The following is a 27,931-nucleotide window of genomic DNA, read 5'->3' as shown; positions in this document are numbered from 1 at the left end:
CCTTGGCCCCAGCCCCCAGCTTGGAGCTCCCCCTGCACCCCAAACCCTTATCCCTGGCCCCACCCCAGAGCCAGCACCCCCAGCCCAGAGCCCTCACCCCTTCCCACACCCCAACTCCCTGCCTCAGCCTGCTCCCACACTCCGAATTCCTCGGCCCCACCCCCCCAGCCCTGGAGCCTCCTCCTGCACCCCAAACCCCTCATCCCCAGCCCCACGCCAGAGCCCCCACCCCCAGCCAGAGCCCTCACCCCCTCCCATGCCCCAAGCCCCTGGCCCAGCCCAGTGAAAGTGAGTGAGGGTGGGGGAAAGTGAACCACCGAGGGAGGGGGAATGTAGTGAGTGTGGGGGCGGGGCCTCAGGGAAGGGGCGGGGCTAGGGTGTTCGGTTTGGTGTGATTAGAAGGTTGGCAACCCTAGGCCTTGTCTACACTTAGAATTTAGATCTCCCCTAGCTACATGGCTCACCCCCGAGCAGTAAGTTACCCCGACCTAAACCCCAGTGCAGACATAGTTCAGCTGACAGAAGAATTCTGCTGCTGCTGTAGCTCCTGCAGCTCGGGGAGGTGGATTAACTCCAGCGATGCCCATGTAGGGAGTGACTACGCTACCGCCGCATTGAGCCACTGTAGCAGTCGTAGCTTAGACGTGGCCTGAGTAAATCCATTGCAAGGCTAGGAGAGGGCAGCAGGTCTGCAAGGCCGCACTGCCCCACAAGGGGGCGTGCTCAGGGGTGTTGCCCTGACACACCCACCAGCCCCGGCTCCATCCCCGATTCCCCAACCTGCCGCGCCATCTGACTCTAGTACAGGTGGCCACAGCACCGATGCAAATCTGGCTCCTCGTCCCCGCTCCCTGCTGCGCTTTGGTGCCACCTCTTGGCTTCCCTAGCTGCAGTCACCATGGCCTTATAAACCAGCAGTGGAGGCAGGAAGAGTGGCTGGTGGTGGTGGGCGTGGTGCCACAAGTCCGCAGGGGTGGTCAGGGAAACTGATTAGACTGTGTGTGTAGGCCCCGTGCACCCTAAAGGTGTCCCCCAGTCAACTGACAAGCCAGGGGTTTGGACGGCTGCCTCCCCAAGAGCATGCCCCCAGCATGGAAGGTTTGCCTAGCTGCTGCCTATGCTGCCTTGTGGTCTCTTAGACATAAGCTTTAGTTCGGTCCCTCGGGCCGTCAATCTGGCACCTTTCCAGCATGTGACCGGTCCCAGAAACAAGCACCCAAAACTCAAAGGCTGGGAAAGGGAAGGAAAATGAACCCCAGGGAAATGGAGTTATTTACCATTGTGTCATGGAAACGAATGTAAATGTTGTGTTTCGCTGAGTCAAGAGGGATGCCCCGATCGGATGCCTCCAGACCATCAGCTGCACCCAAGATCTTAGCACAATCATGTAGGGCGACCAGACAGCAAATGTGAAAAATCGGGATGGGGGTGCGGGGTAATAGGAGCCTATATAAGAAAAAGACCCAAAAAATTGGGACTGTCCCTATAAAATCGGGACATCTAGTCACCCTGGCACAATGGCTGATTATTTCCAATGCTGTAAACTTAGGCCTAATCCAAAAAACCCCATGGTCACCGCTTTCCATCTGAACAATCAAATGGCTAATACCAAACTTGATATGCACAAGGCTAATCCAAAATATCGGCGTTACACCGGCCCGGAGTTTGACCTTTCGACAGCACCTCGAGAACACCCTCAATAAGGTCAGGTCTTGTGTCGTGCTTATCAGAAAATTGGCCGGAACATCATTGGGCTCCAGTCCATGGACCTTACAAACCACAACAATTGCCTTGGTATATCCTGCAGCTGAATATTGTGCGCCGGTATGGTCTCACAGCAGTCACGCTAAACTCCTGGGCACTCAACTCAAGAATGCCATGTGCATAGTGTCAGGGATGCTCAAATCTACTCCAGTCGACGGGCTCCCAGTCCTAGCGCACACCCAGCCTCCACAGATTAGAAGAGCTGCTCAGACATCTCGCTTTCTCAACTAGGCCACTGCAAACGCGAGGGCCCCGCTGCACGATGACCTGCAGAACCCGCCAAAGACGAGATTAAAATCCCGCAACCCTCTATGGAACCGTATCAAGACCCTTACGCCCAACTTCACCGCTGAGGCTCGCTGGAGAGTCACATGGAGCATTTCGACCGCTCAAAACAAACCGCTCGTCGTTGATTCTGCTGAGGGACCACCGGGTTTTGATTTGTGCAGATTGAATCGCATCAGGACGTCTCATGGGAGATATGGACAAACCCTCGTTAAATGGAAAATGAGGCAAACACCTGTATGTGGCAGTGGTCACCAGGCACAAACAATGGAGCACGTCATATCTGAGTGTCCCCTTCGTTCTTTTGCCGGGGGCCTGCAGGACGTTCATCAGCTCACTGCTGCGGTAATGTGCCGACTATCAAACTTAGGTATAAATGTGTAGCTGTTGCTACCTACCCAAGCCATACGAAAGAAGAACCGGATAAATGCTTTCTTTGTAGCTGATGGACGAACCCCTGCAATTTTATTATGGCGGGCTAAGTGTCTGTAACGAGGACCACACGTACATTTCTAAGACGTAAAACCTGAAACAATTCTCGGTAAACCACAGGCCTGCAACCTGCTCAAGGAAGAGCTCCCTAACCCCGGCACCACACAATTCCAGGCGCAAGGTTTACCGTCATGCTGGGAGGTGTTCAGACGAGGGGTAAGAGGAACCTAAGGCACGGTCTACTCTTAAAAATTACATCGACGTCACTACATCGCTTGGTAGGGTGACCAGACAGCAAGTATGAAAAATCGGGACAGGGATGGGGAGTAACAGGCATCTATATAACACAAAGCCCCAAATATTGGGACTGTCCCTATAAAATCGGGACATCTGGTCACCCTATCGCTCAGGGCTGGGAAAGATTTTGCACCCTGAGCGCCGTAGCTAGGTTGTCCTGACCCCCTGGTGTAGACACAGCTAGGTGGGCGGAAGGATTCTTCTACTGACCTAACTAATGGCCAGATTTTCAAAGATTTATATAGGGATTTTCAAAAGCACCTAGGCACCTAACTTCCATTGATTTCAATGAGGGGCATCTGAAAATTCCACAAAAATCCCACCTTTAAGTGTCTCTGTACCTTTAAAAATCCAGCCCTAAGGGCCCAGATCACTTGTGAAAATGGGACTTCAGTTTCTAAGTCACCCTAGATCAGGGGTGGGCAGCTGAGGCGGGCTGCATCCAACCCACTAGAGCATTTTATTTGGCCCGCCAACCAGACGAGGCAGAGGGGAGAAGAGAGCGGTGAGAGGCAGCTCTTCCTGCTGCCTGGGAGTGGAGAGGGGGCAGGTTCCCGCTCGGGATGGCACCTCCGGGAGTTAACGAATGGCAGAGGGGGTCACTGGTGGCAGGGGACCATGGCAGGGGGCACAGACTCATCTGCCTTCCTGGGGATTATGGGCGGGCAGATGGATGTGATGTGGCACAGTGGGTCAGTGCAGGACTCCCTGCTCTGGCAAGTGCTCTCACAGCAGCGGTAGCCGTCAGGGCAAGCTGCCCCAGGACAGCAAAGGCTGCTTCTTCCTTGACCACCAGAGGGTTCTGTGGATTTTGTGGCCCTCTGCTACCTTAAAGCTGCCCATCCCTGGCTGATTATCCCCCATACGAAACTTCATTCAAATTAGGGGGACCAGATGTTCCAGTTTTATAGGGACAGTCCTGATATTTGGGGCTTTTTCTTATATAGGCGCCTCTTACCCCCCCCCCCATCCCCTGTCCTGATTTTTCACACTTGCTATCTGGTCACCCTCATTCAAATGGCTAATTAAGGGCCTGAGCCTCCTTTGCGCATCTCTGGGAGCCTAAGGATGCCTTCGAGTGGGTGCAAATGACACTTGATGATGCCTTTACGCTGCTGGAGAGGTGTAAAGGGGCCTTAGCATGACTCAGAATCTGGCCCTGTGGGTTTTGGATAAAACCTTCAGAATCAAAAGAGACACTGACACGAGTGGAAAATCTGAGATCTTGTCGCTGGTTGGTGTAGCCAGTTGAGGTCAACCCTATATACCTCCCATCTGGGCTTTACCTTGACTGGCTACATTGAGGTAAAATACAGTGCCTGGTCTCCACTGGGCTTTTACACCAATTTCACTGTCTCACTGTAACAGAAATGCACCTGAGACCACTTGCCCCTACAAACCAAACCTACATTCCCATAGCCATTTCCTGCGGAGGCAGCCGAGGTGTTTGCCCCTCCCTCGTACCGATCAGTGAGTTGTAAGAGCCTGACTGAGAGTAATTTCTGCGATGCTTGCAGAGGTGGGAATGAATTTCACACATGTCTGGGTGCCAGTCAGCTGCAGATAAAGGACCTTAGTGCCGCCGGGAGCTGACAATCAGAGCCAATTATAACCCGACTGACCTGCCGTGACATTAAAATGCCCAGCAGAGCTCATCTGGTCCGGGCAGGATGGTGATTTTGGACGGCTATGAGTGGCTGATGTGGAAAGATCACTATTTTATAGCTCTGGAGCTGACAATCTGTTGGCCCTAACAGTCAAACTAGCAGTTGCCCAAATTAACCCTTATTACCCGATTCGACTGTATTTTCATGTACAAACTACAAAAGGAATAACACATCTCCCATTGAGAGTCTGTGGACAGTAAATTCTAATAGGTTCAATAACTGGAAAGTGGTTTTTTTTCTCCCGTATCTCCCCTTTGCCTCGTTTTTCTGACCACATTATATTTTCTTCTCATTAAAGGCCATGAGTCACAGATTCTAGGTCATCTGCTCTCAAGCACCAGGTTAATGAAGCTATTATACGCCGATGGTCTGGGGCAATAAACTAAAATAGGTTAAGGACCCAGTGGTGCCTTGGTGAGTTAAGATTTGTTTGCAGAAATATTGGTGCTGATACCCGGAGAAAATTGAACCGAAACTGCCATGGATGGACCCATTCTTGTGGGAGGGTTTCAGCCTGGTCCCCCTGACAGTAGTGGGAGTTTGGCTGCTGATTTCAGTGAGATCAGGACTGAGGGCTGAGAGTTCATGGATGGGCCACAGGGAGCTCTATGACCAGGCCGAAACGTCAACTGTCTGCCAATGCCAAGAGACCAATCGTGCTCTAGCCCTGCCTGCAGAGGGAGGGAGCCCAATAGAAGATTTCCAGGCAGCTATGGGGGTTCCACAAGAGACATGACGGTTTCTGTGGCTGTCACGTCACGTGGCCACTGTCCTGGTGGAAGTCCATGCAGAGCCCACCAGGCCCCCGCACTGGATATAGACTGCTATGAGTGTCACCAGACCCAGCCTCCTCTCCCCCAGAGACTGCGTGTGCTGGGGCCAAAGTACCCCCCGTCTCTACTAGCTCAGACCTCACGAGCCCTGGATCGGGACTCAAGCCCTCATCTTAGGAAGAGCTATCACTGGGCCATCAGGTCAGCCCTGGCTCTTGCTTTTAATCAGCGTTTTCTTCCCGTGGCTGGAGATTACCAGCTCCTGCCTCCTCGTGCAGCGCAGCCGGGCCAGCGCGTGTCCTGCCTAGATCTAATGGAAGTGATATTTTCATTAAACGCCATATGGCGACTGTTACTAATATCCTGGTTGCTGCAGGTGGCCGGGCAGAAGGTACGGAAATCTGGTACATTTCTCTTTTCCAAGGGGCCAGCTGCCAGGGAAGCGTTATCAAGCTTTGTGTGTAGGACAGGGTAGCAGTAATGAGATGCGTTTTATCTTCACTGAGTACTTAACTACCCAATAGCAACCCCCCAGCACCCAGTGATCCCAGACCCCCCCCATCCCTATATCACCCAATTATCCCCAGATACAGCCAGCAACGATCATGCTCATATGTCCAGGCCATCATGTGAGCAGTAGCCTTAGAGTTTATGGGGCACCAAGCTGATGAGGGGCAGGGAGGAATAGGGCTTTTGAGGACCGGCTCTTGGCTTCCCTACGCCTCCAGCCCTACAACTAGCTAGGACACTGTACAACCACCCCTGGGGGATGGAGAGGGACCCTGGACAAGCTGATTGCTGACCGCCAGGATTCTAGGGTTACTATCTACAATACATTTTACATGTGGGGAAACTGAGGCAGGGAGCCATCAAGTGATTTGCCCAGGGTCACAGAGGAGCGTATCAGAGCCACGATTAGGATTCGGGAGTTCCTGGCTCCCATGTCAGCATGCAGCCTGCTCGATCATGACTCTCTCACCATTCTTCCTCGCAAGCCAGGCTCGGGATCGATGTTTCACTTTGAATATTAGAACTCCAAAGTGTTTTTTAGGGATAGCTCAGTGGTTTGAGCATTGGCCTGCTAAACCCAGGGTTGTGAGTTCAATCCTTGAAGGGGCCATTTAAGGATCTGGGGCAAAATCAGTACTTGGTCCTGCTAGTGAAGGCAGGGGGCTGGACTTGATGACCTTTCAGGGTCCCTTCCAGTTCTATGAGATAGGTATATCTCCATATATTATATTATAAACCAGGGCTCACAAGGTGTGTACTGACGTTACGTCAGCAAAAGGGGCAGCCCGGCGCCTTCCAGCACTCATGTGCAAGGAAAGGCCCATTTTTCTTCTTGACGCCGATGATCTGTGGGTGTTTAATGACATACGACTCTGTGCTACAGACAGTGTCTCTTTTCAGAGTGCAGCGTCCCTGCATTCCCAGCTCAGACAAGACAATCGCTCATCTTCCCTTCGTAATGGTTCTGGCCTCGTCTCAGCTGCTCATGCAAAGATGCCCTGGTATGAAAAATGCATTGTCAGGCGCTTGTATGTGTAATGTGCCGGGGGGGGGAGGGGTGGTATCAGGCTGAGGATGTTTTCATTAAGCAATTTTGTTAACATTGCTATAGGAGCACCGCAAAATTCCACTGGCATCGACTTGCCTGTTCCCACCCGTCACCGCACGGGCAAGGATATTTTTAACGAGGTGAGTGCAATAGAACTGACTACTGGGAAGCAAGGATAGTCTTGCAGCTAGTCAAAGACAAGGGGACTGGGAATGTATTGCCTGCTCTGGGCAAGCAAACATGGGTTCAAAGGCCACATAAGCATGCGTGTGGATGGTGGTTGGGGAGGTTGGGCCAAACCATGTGTAAGAACACGTGGTAAGCATGCAGCACAGACATACCCTGTTTTACCTTGGACTCCTCCGACTAAAGTCTGTGGTTGTGATTGACTGAGCCCTACATTTTCAAAGCAGTGGGTCAACAGAGGTGCTGCCACAATCTCTTTTTAAATGGCCACCCAACCTCAGGCACCTGGGACCCGATTTTAAGAATCACTGAACCCTCCTCCCATCCCGGGCCCACTGGAGTCCATGTGAGCTGCGGGGGCCCGGGAGCTTTGAAAATCAGGCCCAAGGGGTGTCAAGTTGGACACCCAGAACTGAGGCTGCCAGATGAGACCACTTTGGCCAGTGTAGCCCTTGACCTCTCTGTGCCTCAGTTAATCAGCTGTAAAATGGTTGTAAGCCTCATATTCCAGGCAGGCATTAATTCATTGATCACGGAAATGGAGCACTGGAAGAGACCTCCAAAGGTCATGGAGATCCATTCACCCGCCCTGAGGCAGGATCAAGTATGTCTAGATCATCCCTGACATGTGTTTAACCTGTTCTTAAAAACCCCTCACCAGCTAGAGGGCAAAGACTTTTTTTAAAGAGATGAGTGAAGTAATTCTCGTGAAGTACTCTGAGATCCTCCTGTGGAAGGCGCTAGAGAAATACAACGTGTTAGGGGAACCTGATTCTCCTTTCCAACGGGTGTCAGTTACACTGAGCTCCACTTCAAGGCCCCTTTACCCTGGCAGAGTGGCGTAAAGGGGCTTTGGTGTAAAAGAAATCAGGCCTGTAACGTTTTCATCCCCCTCTTCTGCCTGGGCTAATTGGCTGCCACAATGATTTTGCAAGGTGGTGCCCAGAGAGTTGGCAACGTGTCATGAGAGCCTCTGGGATGAAAGCGCTGCATAAATGCAAATTATTAGTTAACAGAAATACTTAAACCTGAAGGTCCAAGATCATCCTGCCGAGACAGCAGCAACTTGTGAACACGTTTGTGTCGTCACTGGCTTTCAATGAGGATAATAAAGGCTAGGGTAGGATTACCTAGATACAGCTGTGATTGAAATAAAGCTCAGTCAGTCATTTCTCCCAGGGCCTTCTCTCATGGTGCGTGTTTAGTTCAGGAGGCTGCAAGAGGTTTGTCTTTCTTTATGTAGGTTGTTTTTCCCAGGTGTTTGGTTTTTGAAAGGATCTGGTGTGGGTTAAATTGGGCTTGATCCCGCAACGCGCGGAGCTGCTCCTAAAAGGTGCTGCGCCCCCACCGCTCCTAACGGAAGTTGGTGGCGGATGCTCAGGATCGGGCCCTACATTTTCACATCACGAAGGTCCAGAACGGTGCTGCCACAATGAGCCCTCACCCAGTGGGCTGGCGAATCTGTGGGCAATCCCCCGTGTGGCACTGGCACCGATAGCGTTTCCAGCTGTTCCCCTTGTGCCGCCTTTGAAAAATCTGGACCGCCGTATCAATGTGAAGATTTCACTTGCGTTGCATTGCAAGTGCCCGGGCATGATCACATGGGCACTTGCAATGCACGTAGGGCCTGCTGCGGCAGTTGAAATGAATAGAAGTCCAGCCCCGTAGGAATGCAGGGTCGAGCCCAGAACTCAGCACAGTCCTAGGATGGCTGGTGGATAACCCTGTTAAAGAATGTAACTCTTAGACATTCCTCACGCTCGGCCCTTCATCCTTCCAGCATTCGGTTCCAGGCAGCTTACTGGGTGCAGATCTTTCGGATGAAACCTTTACAAACCAAGCTCCCATTTGCTCTACGTGGACTTTAAAGATCCCAGGGCACTTTTCATAAGAGCAGGGGGGTTGCCTCAGCTTCCTTAGTCAAAATCGCCCCTTTTCCTCACATTGTATCACTAGGTGACCCTTGCGGTCCCCGCTAACTACTATGACCCTATGATTTCTTCTGGATTGACACCAGCGTAGCGGAGATCGGAATCTGGCCCACTGTTGGGGAGAACTCAGGGAGGAAGGTTGCAGTACGAATGTCAATTCTTAACCTTGCCAGTTCTTAAAAGTGTGCAGCACAGCAAGGGTTACTGTTGGTTAGGGAAATAGGAAACATATCAAAATTGTCTACCTTCTAGCCATTCTCAGAGCCCTTTGTCACTTTGATCCTAGCTACAGAGTGAACCCTTCCACTCCATCCCATAGGTCAGTCTGCCAGTCGGACGGGTGCTCCCCATGTATCATGAGTCTAATTCCATCCTCAGTTCAATGTAAATCTTCTTGTGCTTGCAAACCATTGTACTGGATTACTTGAGTATGGGGAGGGGGAGGCATTTCACTTTCCAAAGCTCCTTCTGGTGAAGATTTGACCTTGGTCCTGTCCAAACGGTGATTTTTCTCTTTCTGTACTAACCCTAGCACTTCTGTGATGCCTTTCATCTGAGGAGCTCAATGTGCCCTGCTCAGACTAATGAATTAAGCCCGTAGGAAACAGGGAAATACGACCCACATTTTATAGGCAGGTGCTTATGGAGGCCTGACTTTCAGCCACGCTATGCGTTTAGGTAGCCTAGTTTGACAAGGTTGGCCTAAAAGAACTGCCTCAGATCGGTGGTCGTTGTAAACAGAACCCAGGAGTCCTGGATCACGATTTTTAAAAAGCAGATGCCTACAGCCAACTTCCTAAGTCCACATTTAGATACATAAATAAGTGGCCTGGTTTTTTTTTTCCCCAGGAGGACTGAAAACAGCTGGGGCTGTTGGGGCTCAGTGCTTGGGGAAATTAGATGCCTCATCCAGGTGCCTAAATATGGACTAACCTTAGGCACCCAGGCCCAGATCCTCACAGGTATTTAGGTGCCTAAAGCCCACTGAAATCAATGGCAGTTGGCACCTAAACATCTTTGGGAATCTGGGCCCCCAGTCTGTAAATGGGGGCCTGCGTGACTTGCCCAGTGTGTTAGGAACAGAACCCAGGAGTCCTAGCTTACTGTTCTCAGGAAGGAACCAGAAACAACTCCCTTCCTTCACTGGGCCATTCACGTCAATGCCATATTACTCTTTTGGCCTGCATCCCAGCTTCCTGCGGTCTCTGCACAAACGCTCGGTCTCCAGCATCTCCCCAAACCAACGCACATTAGCTGCTACCCACACGCACGCTCTCCTTGTTGTACGAGGACGCTTCCTGCCGGGCTGGCACTTTAATTCCTGGGGAACTGTTCCCTTTGTGATGGATGAGACATGAAGCACGCCTGGCATCTGACAGGAGGTGAAATCCAGCAGGTGGCCGGGTAGTTAAACTAATACACCATTTATTTTAATTCTCGGGATAGCAATTACTGAGCTAGAGGCACATTTAGCGCTCCAGGGCAAGGGGTGTTTTAATTATGCACGAGGCAGAGCTCTCCAGGCTGACAATGCCTCTGTCACGTGCACATGAAATAAAGCCTCACTTTGTCTCTTTAATGAATTCCTGGGAGTACGAGGGAGCCTGAAATAGTTGCAGAGAGAGACGCTCCCTGGAGGTGGAGGTCACAGACACACGCTCCGAGAGGGTGAGTACCCAAACCTGCTGTGATCTTAGGGAACGTCCGCACTTGGAGCTGCGGGTCTGATTCCCAGCTCGAGGCCACCTAGCCAAGCAGCAGGAGGGGCTAGCCACCTTAGGCTGTGCCTGTCCGAGACCACAGGTATCCTCACAGGCATCCTGACCCCAGGCCCCTGGAAGACAGTTCAGGAAACGCACATTGGGGGTGACCTGTCCTGGTTCTCCCTAAGCTCCCCTGACACAAACACCCGGGGCCCGATTCTGATCTCACGTGCGCTGGTGCAATGAGGTTCTCGGGAGCTCCGTCTGTGTTCAGAGGGGGAAGAACCATTCCTTCCTTTTGATTCTCAACAGGGCTCAGCAGTGGGTCCAGGCTGCTCCCATTCCCTTCTGATTGGGAGGCTTAGCCAGTCATTTCTGGACCCCGGGCCGAATCCTGGCCCGGGCTGAGCTGCTGCGAGGCCCCGGTGCACGCCCTCAGGGAGTGTTATTGCTCCCATTTTACAGAGGGGAAAAATGAGGCAGAGAGATGGTAAGTGACTTGCCCAAGCTCTCGCAGTGAGACTGTGGCAGAGGCAGGAACGGGGAGACCCAGCCCTGTGTCCAGTCGCAGCACCCCCTTTCCCATGGGCACCCCTTCATGGCAACTCTCCATACCCACTTGCAAGCTCTCAGGGCTTGGTCAGGCTTTACTCCATTGTAGTGGGTTCTCCTTTTCTGGGCCCCTTTCCCTTCTAGTCTCTTCCATGCAAGAACCCTGATCAGGGCTGCCCTGTGCTCCATGGTCCTGTTTCTCAGCGAGGGCTGCTTTCCTCTTTCCCTCTGCCATCGGCCCTGTGCAGCCACGCCAAGCTGCAGGACCCGGTACCTCCCCAGGGTGCACTGCTCCGGGTACCAGCCACCCGCTGGGCGGGCAGGATCTGACGGAGCCCCGGACAGGCGCACGTCTCTGCCGTTCTGACCCATCCAGGATCTCCTCTCGCTGGGTTCACAATCCACACGAGACCCGGGAGGCTGGGCTTCTGCTTGCTTTCCAGTTAACAGATCGGCCCTTCGAGCCGCACAGGGAAACGCCACCAGCAGCAAAGCCGCTGGGGAGGGCTACGGAGAGGCTTTCACAGAGTTAATGCTCCTGCGAGGCAGGCGAGACTGCCAGGGGCCTTTGGAATTCTGATCTTTTCTCATTTCCCCGACTCCTCGGAGTCTCCCTGCAGCCCCTGATAATCCGCTCCACCTGATGACACACACAGCCCACATATTAACCTCCCGCTACCTCCTAATGCTAGCGGCCGACGATGGCTCTAATGCTGCTGTCCTGAGAGGCCTTTCCTGTTGATCTGATCTCCCTGCGAGATGGAGATATTCCGAATCTATTATGGGGCTGCCGCAGGGCATCTGTCGCTGAGCAGAGAAGGGCAAGGACAGAAAGCCTCGGCGGCTCCGCAGAGAGCCACCCTCTCTGCCCATTTTGGTGCCAGGCTTCATGATCCCAGTGAGCGCTGCCATCTACAAAACAGCTAGAGCATTAGCAGGTGCCCGCTTCCCAGGCTCGCTGCCTTCACCCTGATCTGGACAAGACCCACCTTTCAGCCTGGGAGGTAGCTCAGTGCCTTAAGACCTGTTCCAGCCTTGGCATCTTCTGAGACTGCCAACAAAGGGGGCTCTGATGTGGAGACTTGGCCACTAGGGAGAGCTTGGCAGCGATTAAGGTGCCAGCCTGGGACTCACAAGGCCTGGGTGTAATTCCCAGCTCTGCCACAGACTCCCTGGGTGACCTTGGGCAAGTCGCTTCCTCCCTCTCTGCCTCAGTTTCCCATCTGTACAATGGGGATAACGGCCCTGCCCTGCCTCACAGGGTTGTATGAAGATAAACACGTGACAGATCAGGAGCTGCTCGGACATGGCAGTGATGGGAGCCATGTGAGTACCACCGCCAGGAAGCACACCAGCCGTCGGACGGTTATGGGCTTTGTCACTACCAACCAGTGATCTAGAGGCAAAGGAAGGCGCTGTATCCAGTGCCCAGGGCAGCCGACCCCCAGAATCGTTGTTCTGAACCCAGTCACTACTACAGTGCGAGATCCTCGGTGTCTGAAAGGGCCAGTAACCTTATTAAACCTTAGCTAGAGTTGACTCGAGGAACGAATGATCTTTGGTTAATGAAGAGACCTTTAAAAAAATACCAACATATATTTCTTCCCCAGGGCTTCGCAGCCAAAGTGTGGCCCCCTGGGAGCTGCCACTACCAAGACTCCTATGATCTGACAAGCACCAACTGTCCCCTCCCCTTGGGGAAGAGAGAGGAGATTGAATGGGACCCCCCCCCCAAACTCTTCCCAGTGCTGCACCACAGGATATAATTGCTGCTGACGGGCGGAGCCATCCCTGGGACGTGCAAACCGAACACCAGTCTAGTGACGCGGTTATGGTCCATAATGACAGCCCGACCCCGGCTGGAGGGGCGAGCTCAATAGGCGACGCGGGCAGTTTGGAATGGCAATACTCCCGGGATGCACAGCTTCAAACCCTACCAAGGCCGTCTCAGCCCTTCCGCCTTGGGAGGTAGCTATACCGAGTCCCATGCACCTGACTGTGTGAGGGTCTTTCAGAGGAACCTTGAGAACTGAGCTCCTCCTGGCTGGCGGTCAAAGGTCCCCAGGCTATTTCTGAGAGGTGGGGGGGTCTTTAACCAGTGTTTTCCCTCCCCCCCCCAGCACTGCATGGCACACTGGGTGCTGCCCCCCGCCTCATCCTGCTCCCCACTGGCTTCAATGAGAGCAGGGGCCGACCAACGCAACTTCAACCTAGGTGGCTTCAAGGGTCTGAGTTTGGCATTCGGTTAGATTGTGTGGAAGGTGCGGGCCAGGATTTCAGGGCAAGGAAGGGGAGAGGGAAGGAAATGAAAGTACAGAGGGGCCTCAACCATTAGGACTCTGGGCAGAGCCCTGGGACCTCCACTAGGTGCTGCTCCGAGTGTCATTGAGATACTCCAGAGGAAGCCATCTCAGGTGCCCCAGCAAGGGCATGGAGAGGAGGCATCATGGAGAGCAGGGTGAGGGTTTAGAGAAGCAGAGATTGAGGCAAAGCAAAAGGATGTGGGGAGGCGAGCGAGAGCGTGGCAAGGGAACCACTGCAGTGATGCTACCAAGAGCCACTGTGAGTAGCATGATGTGGGGACACCCTGACGGACGGTGCCTGGTGAGAACACAGACCGGGAAGAGCAGTGCAGGGAACGCGGTCAGTGCAGATGTTTGTTGGGGACCCAGAGAGCCAGCTCGGTGGATGAGGTGAGCCCTGTCCATTCAGATTGCAAAGCTGGGTCCCACCCCTGGGACAGGCAGGTCCTCTGAAACCCCTGGAGCTGATCTGGAGCTACCCACACCTGGGGCAGGCGCATCCTGTGATCCATCACACACTTTGATCTGCACTGCTGTAGTGAGCAGCCAGTGCCAGAAGTCTGTTTCCTACGTCCCTGGCTGCCTGGGGAGTATACAATGCCCACTTGAATCTACTGGGCAGAATTTCATCCCTTTATATTTAAACCTAGAGGCATCAGGACTTCTAACTGACCAACTCCCACTGGGATTCCTGGTGACAGAGTATAAAAGAAAGGGGACAAAACAGTCATTATCTTCCTCTCATTATTCCACTGTGTCTAACGATTCCCTCTCATCTTGCTAACGAAGAGCAATGGGCTTGAACCGAAACCTTGGATCGGAATGCGCACACTGGGCGATAAGACATTGGCCGTCAGGGAAGTGACTCATTGTTGACAACCATCATCAATAACGGCTCCGAGGAAAACGCAGGAATTGCCAGACAGGAGCAGACCGGGGGTCCATCTCATTTGAAATCCTGTCTCCAACCGGGGCCAAGAAACTCCAAAGTGAACAATTACAGAATTACCTGCCCGCGGGGGGAGTCGGCCTAACCACCATTGGTTGGGGGGTGGTTTATGCCCTGGAGCCAATCTCGCCTCACCTGACTGTTCCTGCTGCTGGAATCCTTCGGTCAGTGATCATTTGCAGTCACAAGAATGCCCACTAGCACTGAGCTGAGCCTGACGCCACAACGCAGCCCTGCTGGAAAATCCCACTTGAACTAGTGCGTCCCCAGCTCCGGAGAGATGCTAAGCGCTCTCAACGTAGAGTAAAGTCAATGGGACCCGGAGCTGTTCAGCACCTCTCAGGATCAGACTCTATGGCTATGTCTACACTGCAAAAAAATTAAAAAACCACCCCAGAAACATGGCAACGAGTCTCAGAGCCCAGGGCTACAGACTCGAGCTCGTGCCGTGGCATCTGTGGTGTAGATGTTTCCGTCTGGGGTAGACCCAGGCTCTGAGACCCACTTCCCTGGCTGGGTTTCAGAGCCCGGGCTCCAGCCTGAGAGGGAACAGCTACGCTGCTCTTTTTAGTACCATCGCCACATGAGCCCAAGTCTGTAGACCCGGGCTCGGAGACTCACTTAGGGTGACCAGATGCGGAGACTCACTTAGGGTGACCAGATGGCAAGTGTGAAAAATCGGGACAGGGGGTGAGGGGTAAGAGGTGCCTATTGTAAGAAAAAGCCCCAAAGATCGGGACTGTCCCTATAAAATCAGGACATCTGGTCACCCTAGAGTCACTGCTGCTAGGGGGGTGGGTAGTCGTAACAGTGATTCATATATGGGGGAATCCAGGGGATTTTTTTTTGGCAGTGTAGACGCACCCATGGGTACTCCAGCTACACTCAAGCTGAAGGTGAATTTCCAGCTGGGGTAGCCAGTTGCACACTAGCTAGTGGGCTCACAATAGAAGAGGAGTCGCCGCGGAGGGGTAGGTGGCAGGACAGACCAGCTACCCGAGTAAGTCCCTAGCATCCCAGGCACGACTGTCCTTGGGGCAGCAGCTAGCCATCCTGCAGCCTTCACCCCCATGGCTATGCTTCTATATTTAGCCGCTAGGTCAGTTAAAGCTAGTGCACATATGTCTACCTGAGCTGGTAATAACACCTCCATCTCGAGTGTAGATGTGATCTTAGTGAGTAAAGACTCTAACAACCACTGCATTGCAACAGCTCAGCAGTAATCCCCGTCATTACCAAACTAAGAAGTTCTGCCTAGACTCAATATTCCGATAAAACAACCTCTCCACCAGCCAAGGCACTGCTATGGGCCAAGGGTCGAAAGCCTGGATCCAGATTTCAAGCACCACCACGTTAGGGGGTGTTCAGCTCTGGCGGTTTCGTTTGGGTTCAACGCCAATAAAAATATTTATGCTGGGGTGGGGGGCGAGGGGAGAAAGTATCATTCCTCTCTGCCGGAATTCTGGAAAAAAGCAAATCTCGTATTAGAGGGGCAGCCGGGCTGATCGCAGATAAGAGCAGCTCTCACTAGATTATTTGAACTTTAATACAGAACAGGCCAGCCCCGCCTTTCACTTCCCATCACGGAAATTAAGCAGTGATTTATACAGAGGGATGGGAAGGGGGAAGATGACTAGAGAAATTACTCGTCTATTACGTCACTCTAAATGTTCAGGGCCAGATCTTCAGCTGGTGTAAATCATCACAGCCAACGAAGCAATGGCCATTCACATCAGCGGAGGATCTGATTCTCAGCCAGGAGAGACATCTTTTCCTCCCCTCTTCCTCTATGTCTTTGCATTTTCATTGGCTAACTACATTCCAGTGCACTATTTAACTTGGTCCAGAGCCTCGACACGTGTGGAGTTTCCTCCATCCCCTAGGGATTTCACCCATAAATCACTGGATTGGAGTATATCTCAACATCAGTAATGACTTACTTTTCATAGTCCGAGTTATCTTTGTCACAGCGCGTGTCCTTGTGTTTCTCCCAGTCTTTGCCATGTTTGCAGGTGGTCAGGGAGATGATATCCTTGCCATTATGGATATGATGTAATGCATTCCTGGTGTCAGAGCCAATGCCAGTCAGGTACCTCTTCCCTTTAAAAGCCAACATGTACTTTTTCTTAGGAGGCACAGAGTTCTGGTACAGCCAGCCCCTCTCCCCACCCTTCTGAGGATGCTCCTTTGAAAACAAAGGAATGGAGATATCAAAGCCGGGCCTGAAGTTCTCAACATAAAAACTTGCCTTGGCCAGGATGGCCTGTCCAATGTCAAAGCCCAGATCCTCGGTGTAATTCGGCCAGGTGCCTGAGTAAAGATTAAATATCAGATGGTTTCGGCCGTCATTCCATAGAGGGAAACCTTGGATTTTATCGTTGATGTTGTGGACATACTGGATGGAGAGATGATCCCTATCCAAAGTATCAATATTTAGGATAAAGAGGCAGGCTTCTTCTGGGTTGGAGGTGTAGTATCGGGACTCCTCAATGGATGTGATTATTTTGAGGTAACTTTCTGACACCGGGTCCTCTCTCTCCACGGGGTAGACAAAGACCTTGAAACCATGTTTCTCACACCTGGAAAAATCAAAGCAAGTTTCCATGCGGCACCTGCTGTGCTTGTAGATGTTAATTCTCGACTCCCTTCTGGCTTTGGCGGATTGTTTGTGGTGGCCTCCATCGCTCTGAAGTTCTTCGGGATCTGCAAAGCTCTTGAGGAGGGACCTGTCCGTCCAGCGGGGCCAGTTCTTCAGCACTGCGGCTTTCTTTCTGGAGAGGAAGGCCAGCCGTTTTATTTGGTCTCCTCCAAAGTAGAAAAGCAGAAGCCAAGAGGCAAAGAAAGTTATGAAAATGTATTTCTTCCTGGTCTGCATATGTTCATCTGGAACCCTGACTCCTCATTTGAACCAGGAGGAGGTGAACTTAGTCAGCAGGTAGATTCAGAAAGGAAGATCATGCCGGTGGGCTCAGAATGGAGGATCGCAATCCAAAGTCCACTAGCCAGTGCCAGCTTCTGAACTGGAGTGGGAGCAATTAGGAGCATGTGTTTTGTATCCTGTCTGTTTCAGGACTTCGGAGCACTGTATTAACCCTGTAGGCTCTTCCAGCATTTCCAGCACCGCACACGTCAAATTGGACTCTTCTTGCTTTTCTTATTTAAAATCTGTTCTCTCATGGAGATTTAATAGCAAAACATTAAATAGAAAAACAATCGATTCTGTACCCTTCAATTTCTTGACGCCGTACAAAATGTCCAAACCGTCTGATTCTGTCTTCTACAATGCAATATTTATTTCAGCATGAAATTGTGTTAAGCAACAATCATTTTTCTACCACTGCTTGGCCTGGCTCTTAAACCCCTGGAGAGAAAAGTTACACCATACCTTTCTCTTGGGTTAATATTCGGTGTCATTTTAATCAGCTCCCGCACGCTTCGCTGTTTTAGTTCAGATGTAGGATTTTTTTCCCCCAGCCCCTTCAGACTTCAATATGTATCAAAAGTTTACACTTTCCTGCATGCAGCAGATAAATGTCTCTCCGAGTGGCTCACTCTAATGCTCTCATTTAGAAATCTTTTCCTTTCCACTTCTGCCAGCTTTCAATCTCAGCCTCCCCTTTACCTTCAATGGTCCATAGATAGAGATCACCGCTTCCTCTGCCATTGAAGAGCTTCAAGAGAGCGGCCGGGGCTCCAATCTCCTATCCTTCGATTGTTCTGTCTGTGGAGCTTTGACTTCTAGCTTCTTGCTATGTTTGGGGAGCATTTCCAGTTAAAGAGATCGCAGTGCTGAGAACATGTCCCCCTGCCCTTTCCACAGATGATCAAACCAGCTCTTGGTCACTAATTGATCAGAGTTATACTGACAGCCTCAGCCTCATTAGAGAGTCTTTGGAGGTCTTTTAAGAGTAAGCTCTCTGCTCTTTCTGCCTGTTATTAAGCTCTCTCTTTCTCTTTATCCCCTTTCTCTCTGAGTGGAGAGTTTATTTCTGTGTCTGTATGGGGTTTTTTATCTCCCACTTCTCTGGGTGTATGAAGAACTATGCTCTCTCGTCTTACCTTATGTAATTAGCCCCCTCTACCTCTGTGTGCATGTATGGCATGTACATATTTATATAGAATATGTCCTAGTTACTGTACACAGTCACCTTTCTCTCTGTTTCCGTGTCCCTCCTCTCTAATCCATGATTCATTTCTTCTTGCTCTCCACTCACCTCCTCTTCTGTCACTCTCTATTAAACCACATTTATCTCTTTTCTCCTCAACCCTCTATTTTTCTCTTGCTGACTACTTATGCTGATCTCTTTCTGGGTATGTATCTGGCTTGATCGCCTTTCGTCTCTCAATACTTCGGTCTATTTGGGTCTCTTTCTCTCTGGGTGTCTATCTTGCTATCTCTCTTTCTCTATTTATTTTGATTCCCGTTTCTTTCTGATCCCTCTTGTGCTTATTTCTAGCCCCCTACCTGGGTCTAGTCATCTATTTCCCTACTTGTTCTCTCTCACCCGCGGGCTGCCAAGCAGCAGCTGTTACACAGCGTTCTAATGCCACTTTCACAACATTCCATCCCGGCCCCGCCCACTCGGCTCTCATTCGCCCCCCAGCCCCTCAGAGGGCGGGGCTTCTACTTAACTCCTTCCTAACCGAGCCTCAAAAGAGGGGAGGGGCAGGGAAAGGGCCTGGCTTGCGCTCCGATTGGCTGTTGGGCGGCTGCCTGCCAGAAGGGGCTCTGCGAGCCTGCGTGGGCAGCGGATCCCAAGGCAGCAGCGTCTTCCCTGCTCCTGTTTCATCCCGTCCGCATGGGGGTGCAGCTGCCCCCTCCAACAGGAGCCTGGGAGGGGGCCCTAAGCCTGAGAAATTGATTGGTGGGGACTCGGGAGGGAGCCTATAAATCGCCCCCCACCACACACACATACACACACTGGATAGTCGTAACAGTGATTCATATATGGGGGAATCCAGGGGATTCATTCCCCACCTGCACCCCTTACAGTGATGTGATTGGCATAGGGAAGTGCCAGGGGGATCTTCTCTCCATCCCACCCCAGCCAGCATGGAATCAGACCTGGCTTTATCTAGAGAGAAAGCTAAATAACCCCCACCACCTCCTACTGGACTTCATAGTGATTTGCTTGTAAGGGGGATTTTCCCCACGCCCTGCCACCGAAGAGTCCTGGCACTGATTTATTCCTAGTATAGGATGAGCAGGAAAGATTCACACACCCTGCTGCATCTTAGCCGGTCGTTGTGGGCAGGAAGATGGAAAATATCCCGTGTGGCCTCTGCGTTATTCAGAGCAGAGATCTGGTTTTAGGAGAAGCAGGGAAGTGTCCCCATAAGATGTCTTTTATCAGGGAGGGAGAATGCCAGGAAATCCAACCCTCTCTCCCCCCCCCCCCCCCCAGACACTCCTGTAGCCTTATCAGCAATTTCTTTGTGTTCCCCTCAGCCAGCCACTGTGCCAGCAATTCAGTTTCCCTTTTGGAGCCTGATGCTGATTACAAAGCTCTGGGCACAGCAGGAGGGAGGAAGAATCAGCTCTCAAACTTTCTGGAACATGACTATTTAGAGCTATAGTGAACTCCATTGAATTCAGTGCACCTGATTCTCCTAGCTGACCAAGGTGATGTCATTGACCTCAATGGAGTTGATCCACACTTGCCCTGGTGTAAGTGAGTTTACACTGGCTGGGGAGCTGCCTTCCTGACTGGAAATTAATTTGTTGAGTGGGTATCTTGTTTGCTATGTGGGAGCACCAGTGCTCCTCGCTGACTTGAACTGGGAACAAGCGGACTCTAGTAGTTAGAGTCAGCAAGTGAGCGTCAGGACCCCTGGGCTATTTTCCCAACTGTGCCACTGACACTTGAACCTTTAACCCACCTTAACCTCAGTTTCCATTAAATATATATTTAATACCCATGGTAGCCGCCTGCCTCACAGGGCTGTTGTGAAAATTAATATTTGTAAACGGGCGGCTCCAGGCACCAACGCAGCAAGCGCATGCCTGGGGCGGCAAGCCGCGTGGGGCTGCCTGCCGGTCGCTGTGCGGGCGGCAGTCAGGCAGCCTTTGGCGGCGTTTCTGCGGGAGGTCCGCTGGTCCCGCGGTTTCGGCGGCAATTTGGCGGCAAGTACGCCGAAGGCGCGGGACCGGCGGACCTCCTGCAGAACCGCCGCCGAATCCACGTGACCGGGGCGGACCTCCCACAGAAACGCCGCCGAAGGCTGCCTGACTGCCGTGCTTGGGGTGGCAAAAAACATAGAGTGTAAGGTGCCTTAAGAGTGTAGCCTACAGGCTATTTACAAGGGTGTAAATTAAGGCAGTAATGGAATAAGCCTACAAGACCTTAGCTAAACAAACCATAAGGCTCAAAACCCTTAGCATAAGCAGCTAACCAGGAGTAACCCTAGCTCATAAGATATCACAAGATGCTAGTTTATACCAGCCTGGGATATTTTCCATTAGGAACATGAGCAGATGCCTGACCACAAGCGTGCCGTGGTAACTAACTGAGGTATGTGCTGAAAAGCTTGAGTGAAAAGGCCTAGTAACCTGAGGGAGAAGGGCACCCCACCACTACTAGGGAATGGAACGACAAATCAGGGGAAAGGGCTGAACCCCCTACTGAATGTGCCTTAGCCAGAATGGCATCAGCGTAACACATTGTAAAAGTTGTGTCCCAGCCTGTGTGCCTTGGGAGGTGTAACTCTTGGGAGATGCCAGGATGACGACCACCGGTGCGGTGATAATGATGTTAAGGATGATGATGACTGATACTTCGGGTCCTTTTGCAAGGGATGGTGGGAGGATGTGGATGCTCAGACGCACGTGCTGTGTGATTTCTATCTGCCTTGCTGGGTTTGGGACTTTATCAATTGTGTGAATAAGACAATTGCAGATTCAGAAGGTTTTTCCTAAGTGTAAGTGGGGCAACCGTGCGGGACAGCAAGGTTTCCAACTAACCTGTAATTCTAATAATGCTGGGCCTGATCTTGGGACAAGGACCTACCAAACCTCCATGTCTTAACTGGGAATTCTTAGGCAATACACAGTCAATAGGTCAGGGAACAAGATCCTGAGATGAAAGAGAATCTCCTCCCATCTTTCCTGGGCCCTGATGATCACAGTCTTCCATGCCCTTCTGTCCTTTTTACTGCTTCCCTTCTCCCCCTCTTCCCAGCCTTCCAGCTCCTTGCAAAGCGTCACAGGATTTGGAATTCAATCCGCCGGTGTCTTTGCAGGCTGTAGGCTAGTTTCCTGGATGTTAGTTTCCCAGGTCCAGATTCTGCTGTCTGCTATGTCTGTGAAGTCAATGGGATTACCTCGCTATGGGGGGGGGGGGCAGAATTTGGCCCCTGGCCTATAGGGAAAGTGTGAGGGCAGGGACTGTGCAGGTATCCCAAACACCAATATACTGAATGATGATGGCCTGGTTTTCAAAAGACTGTGGAGTGTCTCTGCAATCCCAGTGTCACAACATCTCCTGGTTTCTAGCCCCAGATCCCTGCCATCCATGCTGGTTCCCTGGCTCTACTCCCTCCCTCTCCTGTCCTCTGTCCCTCCTTATCCTTTCAACCAGTGACCGTCCCATGTCCCATGCCCCTTCCCCGGTGCTAATTCAATCAAATCTTTGCCATCCAACTCCCTAGCTGCCCCCACTCTGAGTGGGCTCCCGCTCCCATCCCCTGCTCCTGCCTCTCTCATCAGTCTGTTTCCATGTCATTAATCCCCACTTTTTGTTCCTATTTGCCTTCTTAATCCTCCTTATTCTCATTTTCTTCTCAAGCCTCCCTGCCTTGCAAGTTCCCTTATGAATGGCTGCTAGGGTCAGGCCGGTCACAGTGGGGATTTTCCCTTGTAAGGGAGACAGGCTGATACCAAGATGATTCAAGGATCACGCCGCCCCCTCTGCGACTTCTGCCTCCACCTGACTGGGTTAAAAGGCTTGTGTTCTAATCGGGGGATGGGGAGGTCTTTCATCATTGATTCAGTGGCACACAGGCTAGCTTGTGGGAGCTGGATGGCTCCGGGTATCAGTCGTGGGCTACTGAATCTTTCGCTTTCGCAGCCTGTGCCAGCAGGGACCACACACTCTACCAGCTGAGGCTGTTCCGTGCCATGAGTGAGATGAAGTGGAAGGTCTCAGTCCGGCTCCTAAGAGAGAGGTATTCACTTTGCAACTGGCATTAATTGCCCTCCTTCCCGGTGTCAGCAGTGGCCAAGGGAGAACGAACTCCCCTCTTGCCCTGAAATGTGGGGTCACTCCAGGACCAGGTGAAGGCACCTTGGCAACAAGGCATGGGGGCAGCTTGCCCTGCCACTGCCCAGGCTCTACCTACTCGGGGTATAAACTTAGAGCCGTGGTCTCCAGGGCTGGGAAGCCAGCATCCTTCACGAGCATGAAATTCTCTTGAAAGAGAAACCACAGAGCAAAGATGATTATTTTTTTCTTCGTGCCCTTTACTGCTCCTTTGAAGTTCACCTTTAAAAAACCAAACCAAACTCTCCCTGCATTTTGGATCTGAGCTCAGCACATGGGAAGCTGCAGCTCTCCGGAGTCAGGGAGAAAACGAGCAGGACTGTTGTACATCTAAGGGCTGCTCCTGCTCCGTCTGAAGTCAGTGGGACAATTGCTGCTGATTTCAGTGTGTGCCAGAATGAGCCTATGACACACGTCAAACCCTGGCATTCCCTGAACAATGATGTTCATGTGAAGCAGCCCTTATTTGTAATGGTACGAAGAAGAGCCTGCTTTGATCACCCACTGATTTCCTCAACTCCTAACAAAAGCACTAAAGGGAAATAATCTAACAGTTTGGAAATGCATGTTTCATGTTGCCTAGCAGTCTAAGCCAGGGTCTGGAAAGTGCCTGGGAGTCCTTCCTGTCTCTGCCACTGACTATACATGTGACCGTCAACAAATTACTTCACCTCAGTGTGACTCAGTTTCCCCATCTATCAAATGGGAATAATATGTCCCTCACAGTGGAGTTGTGAGCCTTAATGAATGTTTGCAACGAGGTTTGAGATCCTCCAAGGGAAGGGAAGAAAGGAATGCTGATTATTATTAGTCCAACCACGTATAAACCCACATTTTAGGTAAGTACGAGAGAACAGATAAACCACACAATAGGAAGGGATTATTGAGCAAACACTTGGTTTAGTTTAGCCTAATACGTTCATTATTTTTATTATTGTTGTCTGTATTACAATAGACCGGGCCCCAGCTGAGAATGAGGCCTGTTTTGCTAGGATCTGTAGAAACACATAGGAAGAGAGTGTCAGTCCTGCCTGCCCCACTGAATTCACAGATCTCTGACCCCACGGCACCTCCAATGCAGTACCAGACCCAGACTTGCAACACACCAACTTGCATGGGAGTAAATCTGGGCACAGCTGGGATGATGGGCATCACGGCTCACTACAATAAAGAAGTGGGACAGGAAAGACTAGGGTGGAAACAATGGATTGGAAAGAAAGGCAATAGTCCAGGTGGCAGAGTGATACAGAACAGGAGGGCAGCTGTGATCTCAATGAGTCCAGCTTCTATCCTTAGGACTGTAAGTCAGGGGCCCATTTCACATTTGGGTGCTCAAATAGGTACCTTCCAAGGGATCATGAGAGACGCTGGGTGTTCGGCACCTCTCTGGCAAGCTCTGTCCCCATGTGTTTGTCCACATAGGGAACCGGGTAACCCACCTTAGCGGCCCAGATCTGGAAACTGTGTCCCAAGGGGCCAAATCTTAGATTCTTGAAGTGAATGGAGTCTTTGCCCTTCAAAGGGAATAGGATTTGGCCCACATCGACACCTCTAGGGGGCCACAATGCAGGCCACAGACTTCCACAGTGCAGCCTTTGACTGTATCTTTAATACAGAGATGCAGCATCCAGAGACTACAGGTCCCATCGTGCAATGCTCCGTCTTGGCTTAGCCGCTTGGATTAATCTGAAGCTTTGTGTGCTGGGATCAGTAGTCTTTGGAGCCCAACATCTGGATTAAAAATAAATGCAGGTCCAATCTGCTGCCTTTTGTGCAGATTAAGGGTGGGATTTTCAGAAGCATTTAAGGGGTTTAGAAGCACAAATCCCACTGAAAGTCAGGGAGACTTGTGCTCCTAAATCCCTGGAAAATCAATCCCTAAGTAATTAAGTGCATCCCTTGAGCTCCTGGCTAATCACAGCCACATCCTGGAACCCCTCTGCTCTCCAGAGACCAGGGCTGCTCCTAACACCCCTGCTACATTTGAGCTGTTTTAAAGATACAAGGAAACTGACATCATTGCTTCCTTTGAAGCACAAGCTATAAATGACACCATCAGGGTTTTAATTAACAGTGTTTTGGAAGTGCTGTGTTTGATGTCTATAAAATATTAAAAGGAATCCAAAGCCAAGTTTGTACTTGGGTAATTTTATTCTCCTGCGAGTGCATTGCACAAAATAAATAAATAAATAAAAAGCTAAATCTGTCTTTTAAGTAACAATATTTCTGTTACGTATGAAAGGGATTCCTTTCTGGCTCAAATGTCAGGAGCCTGCATCTTTGGAGCAGCAGGTTACTTTAGTGAACAGGGGGATGAGCAGACCACAGCTTCTTGAGAACTCCAGAGGGACAGAAGCTCCATCATGGAAGGAGCTGCCATCACCTGTTGACGAGCAAGGGGAAACAAGTGAATGGGCCAGGCCTCATTTGCATTTCTATTATATGACAGTTTGGGGGTGTTTTGATCAAATTTCAATTAAGTTTTAATTTGGGGGGCAATTAAATGTTGTTACCCCTGTCAAGGAGGAAAAGGGCAAGAGGGTGGCACCCACAGTGCATGAGGAAGAGATCACCCTAACCTAAACCACAGTCAGGCATGGTTGGGTACCAGAGCCTGGCTAAAACTAACAAAAGATAGAAGGGAAAGGGCTGTTAATTTCAGTGGGGAGTGTTTTCTTTGTGGTAAGATCTCTCTCTAGATACACAGCATAGAGCAAAGACTGCATTTCAGTGTGTATAATAAATCGTGTAGAGGATAAGTGTATGGTGGCCAGGGTGGAAACCTCAGAGAGCTATATCCCAGCGGAGGACTCTGGTGTTGGCCTTCCTACCTAGCATGAAAGCTGTCATCACTTCAGCTGGGATAGGTGGTTGGGTACAGCAGCCCCTGGAGTAGCCCAAACAACGCTTCCCTTCGGGGCTGGAGATGGACTTGCCTGGATTTTGGACTCCGCCAAGCCTGGAGGACAAACTGTAAGTGGAGCAGTCTGGAGGAGGGCAGGGGCTAGTGCTGGAAGGAACGTGTTGCCTCTTTACTCCCTTGCAACTGTGAGAGGAGGCTTGAGGTTAAGACTGTTGCCAAGGCACCTGGGTGGAGGTGTTGGGAGGGAGTCCGGCCTGCCCAATAGCAAGTGTTGATTTGTTAATTGCTGGCTTTCCCAAAGTTACTCTGTGTCCCCTTCTCCCCCCCCCCCCCCCCCCCCGCCAAGTTCTCTTTGTTTGAACCCCCTGGACTCCGTGCTTGCGAGCGGGGAAGTATTGCCAGGGAAGGTAATTTAGTTTTCCCAGGTTTCTAAGTGGGGGCTTGAGCCAGTGTTATTCCAGGTCTCAGAACCCCTAGGTGATAATTGAACCTGGATCCTTTTACTGCCAACAACACCTGCAGAAGGGTTATGTAACTATATAGACCAGTATTGTTAAAGCGGTCCAACTTGTGTGTGAAGGTGTGACCGGGCTTCCAATGGGGAGCCAGCTGTGGTCACTCAATTAGGGTGAACTGCAAAGAATGGGGCAGCCAATCCCCATAAAACTGGTGGATATTCCAATACTTAGATTCACCAAACCAGCATAAAACAAACAGCTTCTTTATTACCTTACTGGTTACTCAGAAGTCCAAACAACACAGTTCCCTTCAAGTGATCCTGCCTCAGGCCTCCATCCAGGTTCCCACGTCAAATATGATGAAAATTTCTGTAAATCTTATTTTGTCACATAAAAGAACAGGTTCTACCAATCCCAAAGGATCGGACAGATTACCTCCCAGGTTAATGAATGTTTCAGATCGTACCCAAACACATGCTACAGCCAATTCTTATTAACTAAACTAAAATTTATTAAAAACAAAAGAGAGTATAGTTAAAAGATCATTATACATACAGAGTGAGTTCAATTAATTGAGGTGCAGATTCACAGTAGAGATGGTGAGCTTTGTAGTTGCGAAGAGTTCCTTTAGAATTCAGTTCCTAGGTCATAGTCCAATGTCCAAATCTCATATTCAGGGCGTACCAGCATAACCGGGACCTCAGTCTTGCGACTCAAACTTCCCCTGATGAAGTCGAAGCAGATCTGAGATGACAGCATCAAGATCCAAGGATCTTTTATACAATTTCATGTCCTCTTTGACAAGTTGGGATTTCCTCCGGGAACAAAAGGTAATTAGGATGACTGTGAAGGAGGTCCATCACCGGTACTTAGCTATACGAATTAACATGAGGCCATTTGCTTGTTCCTCCACCATTCACGGTACATTTCAAAGAGAGATGAATACCGAGATATCCCGTGTTTACAATTCATTTAAACGATAGGATGTTCTTTTGACCTCTGAATTATCAGAATACAGCATAGGCAGGGACTGTTGATTAGATTGTGGACCCTACTCATACATATGTCGATACACAAAAACACAAACATTCTCTCCCTACATGTCTTTTGAGGGTTATTTATTTTGCAGGATGTTTAACCCTTTCTAGCCATGCCTCACAGAAGGCCTAAATTGTAAGACGGGCTATTATATAGTATGATAGTATGCTCATGTCTAAGGTAATGTCTAGAAACTTAGAGTCCTCTCTTACCAAGCACTTCCTGAAAGTAGAAGCCTGTATATGTGGAGGAAGGAATAAAGCCCGAATGCTGCACCGTAGTGCCTCTTATTCGGCTTGAACACTGACTTGCCAAAGATCACACAGGCAGAGCAGCCTGAAGAATTGAACTCGGCTCTTTGGAGTCCTAGTTTAGTGCCTTAGCCACAAAACTCTCCGTCCTTTCTGTGGGCACTCTGTATAACCTGTTCAAGCAAAAGGAGACCGGGAGCCCAAATAATTACTGTAATGAATTTAATTAGAGAAGATGGCAGGGGAGGGGGAATGTCATCAGAAGGAGCTGGAGTCAGTCAGCATGGTCTTTCCCTGCAGGAAAAATGTTTAATTATAGCAAGAATATCAAGTCATTTCGCATTTGCAGACAAGGAGTCATTAAAAAGAAGGCCAGATTCTCAGGGGTGTAAATCGACGTGTTGACTTCAATGGAGTTGTGCTGAGTTACACCTGCTGAGGATATTTGGGGGCTCCGCTCAAATCGTGGCCCAGCTTTCCCAAAAGCATTCTCCCACCTCTGTCTCCCAAGCCTATAGAGAGATACATAGATAGATATCGCTAATTGTGTCAAGATGCGGGGGCATTACCAGGTCTCTGGTTAACCTCCTTTTAGTTCCCCTTGCCTGGGGGCTCCAGAAAGGAATATATATATTGGATACCCAGCAAAGGAAGAGTCCTCAT

At 50.6% G+C, this 27,931-nt stretch overlaps 1 protein-coding gene across 1 annotated transcript in view; it reads right to left on the bottom strand.

Annotated features, from left to right (window-relative positions):
* Positions 1 to 17,275, bottom strand: part of EXTL1 (exostosin like glycosyltransferase 1) — a 47,087-nt gene extending 29,812 nt beyond the window's left edge. The window contains exon 1 of the mRNA XM_065421747.1: positions 16,341 to 17,275. Within this exon, the coding sequence (XP_065277819.1) occupies positions 16,341 to 17,275 (935 nt within the window). The remainder of the gene's footprint in view (positions 1 to 16,340) is intronic.
* Between the last annotated feature and the right edge of the window lie 10,656 nt (positions 17,276 to 27,931).

This window comes from Emys orbicularis, chromosome 23 (genome assembly GCF_028017835.1).
Source record: "Emys orbicularis isolate rEmyOrb1 chromosome 23, rEmyOrb1.hap1, whole genome shotgun sequence".
Classification (NCBI taxonomy): Eukaryota; Metazoa; Chordata; order Testudines; family Emydidae; genus Emys; species Emys orbicularis.
This window is presented reverse-complemented; position numbering and strand designations above follow the sequence as displayed.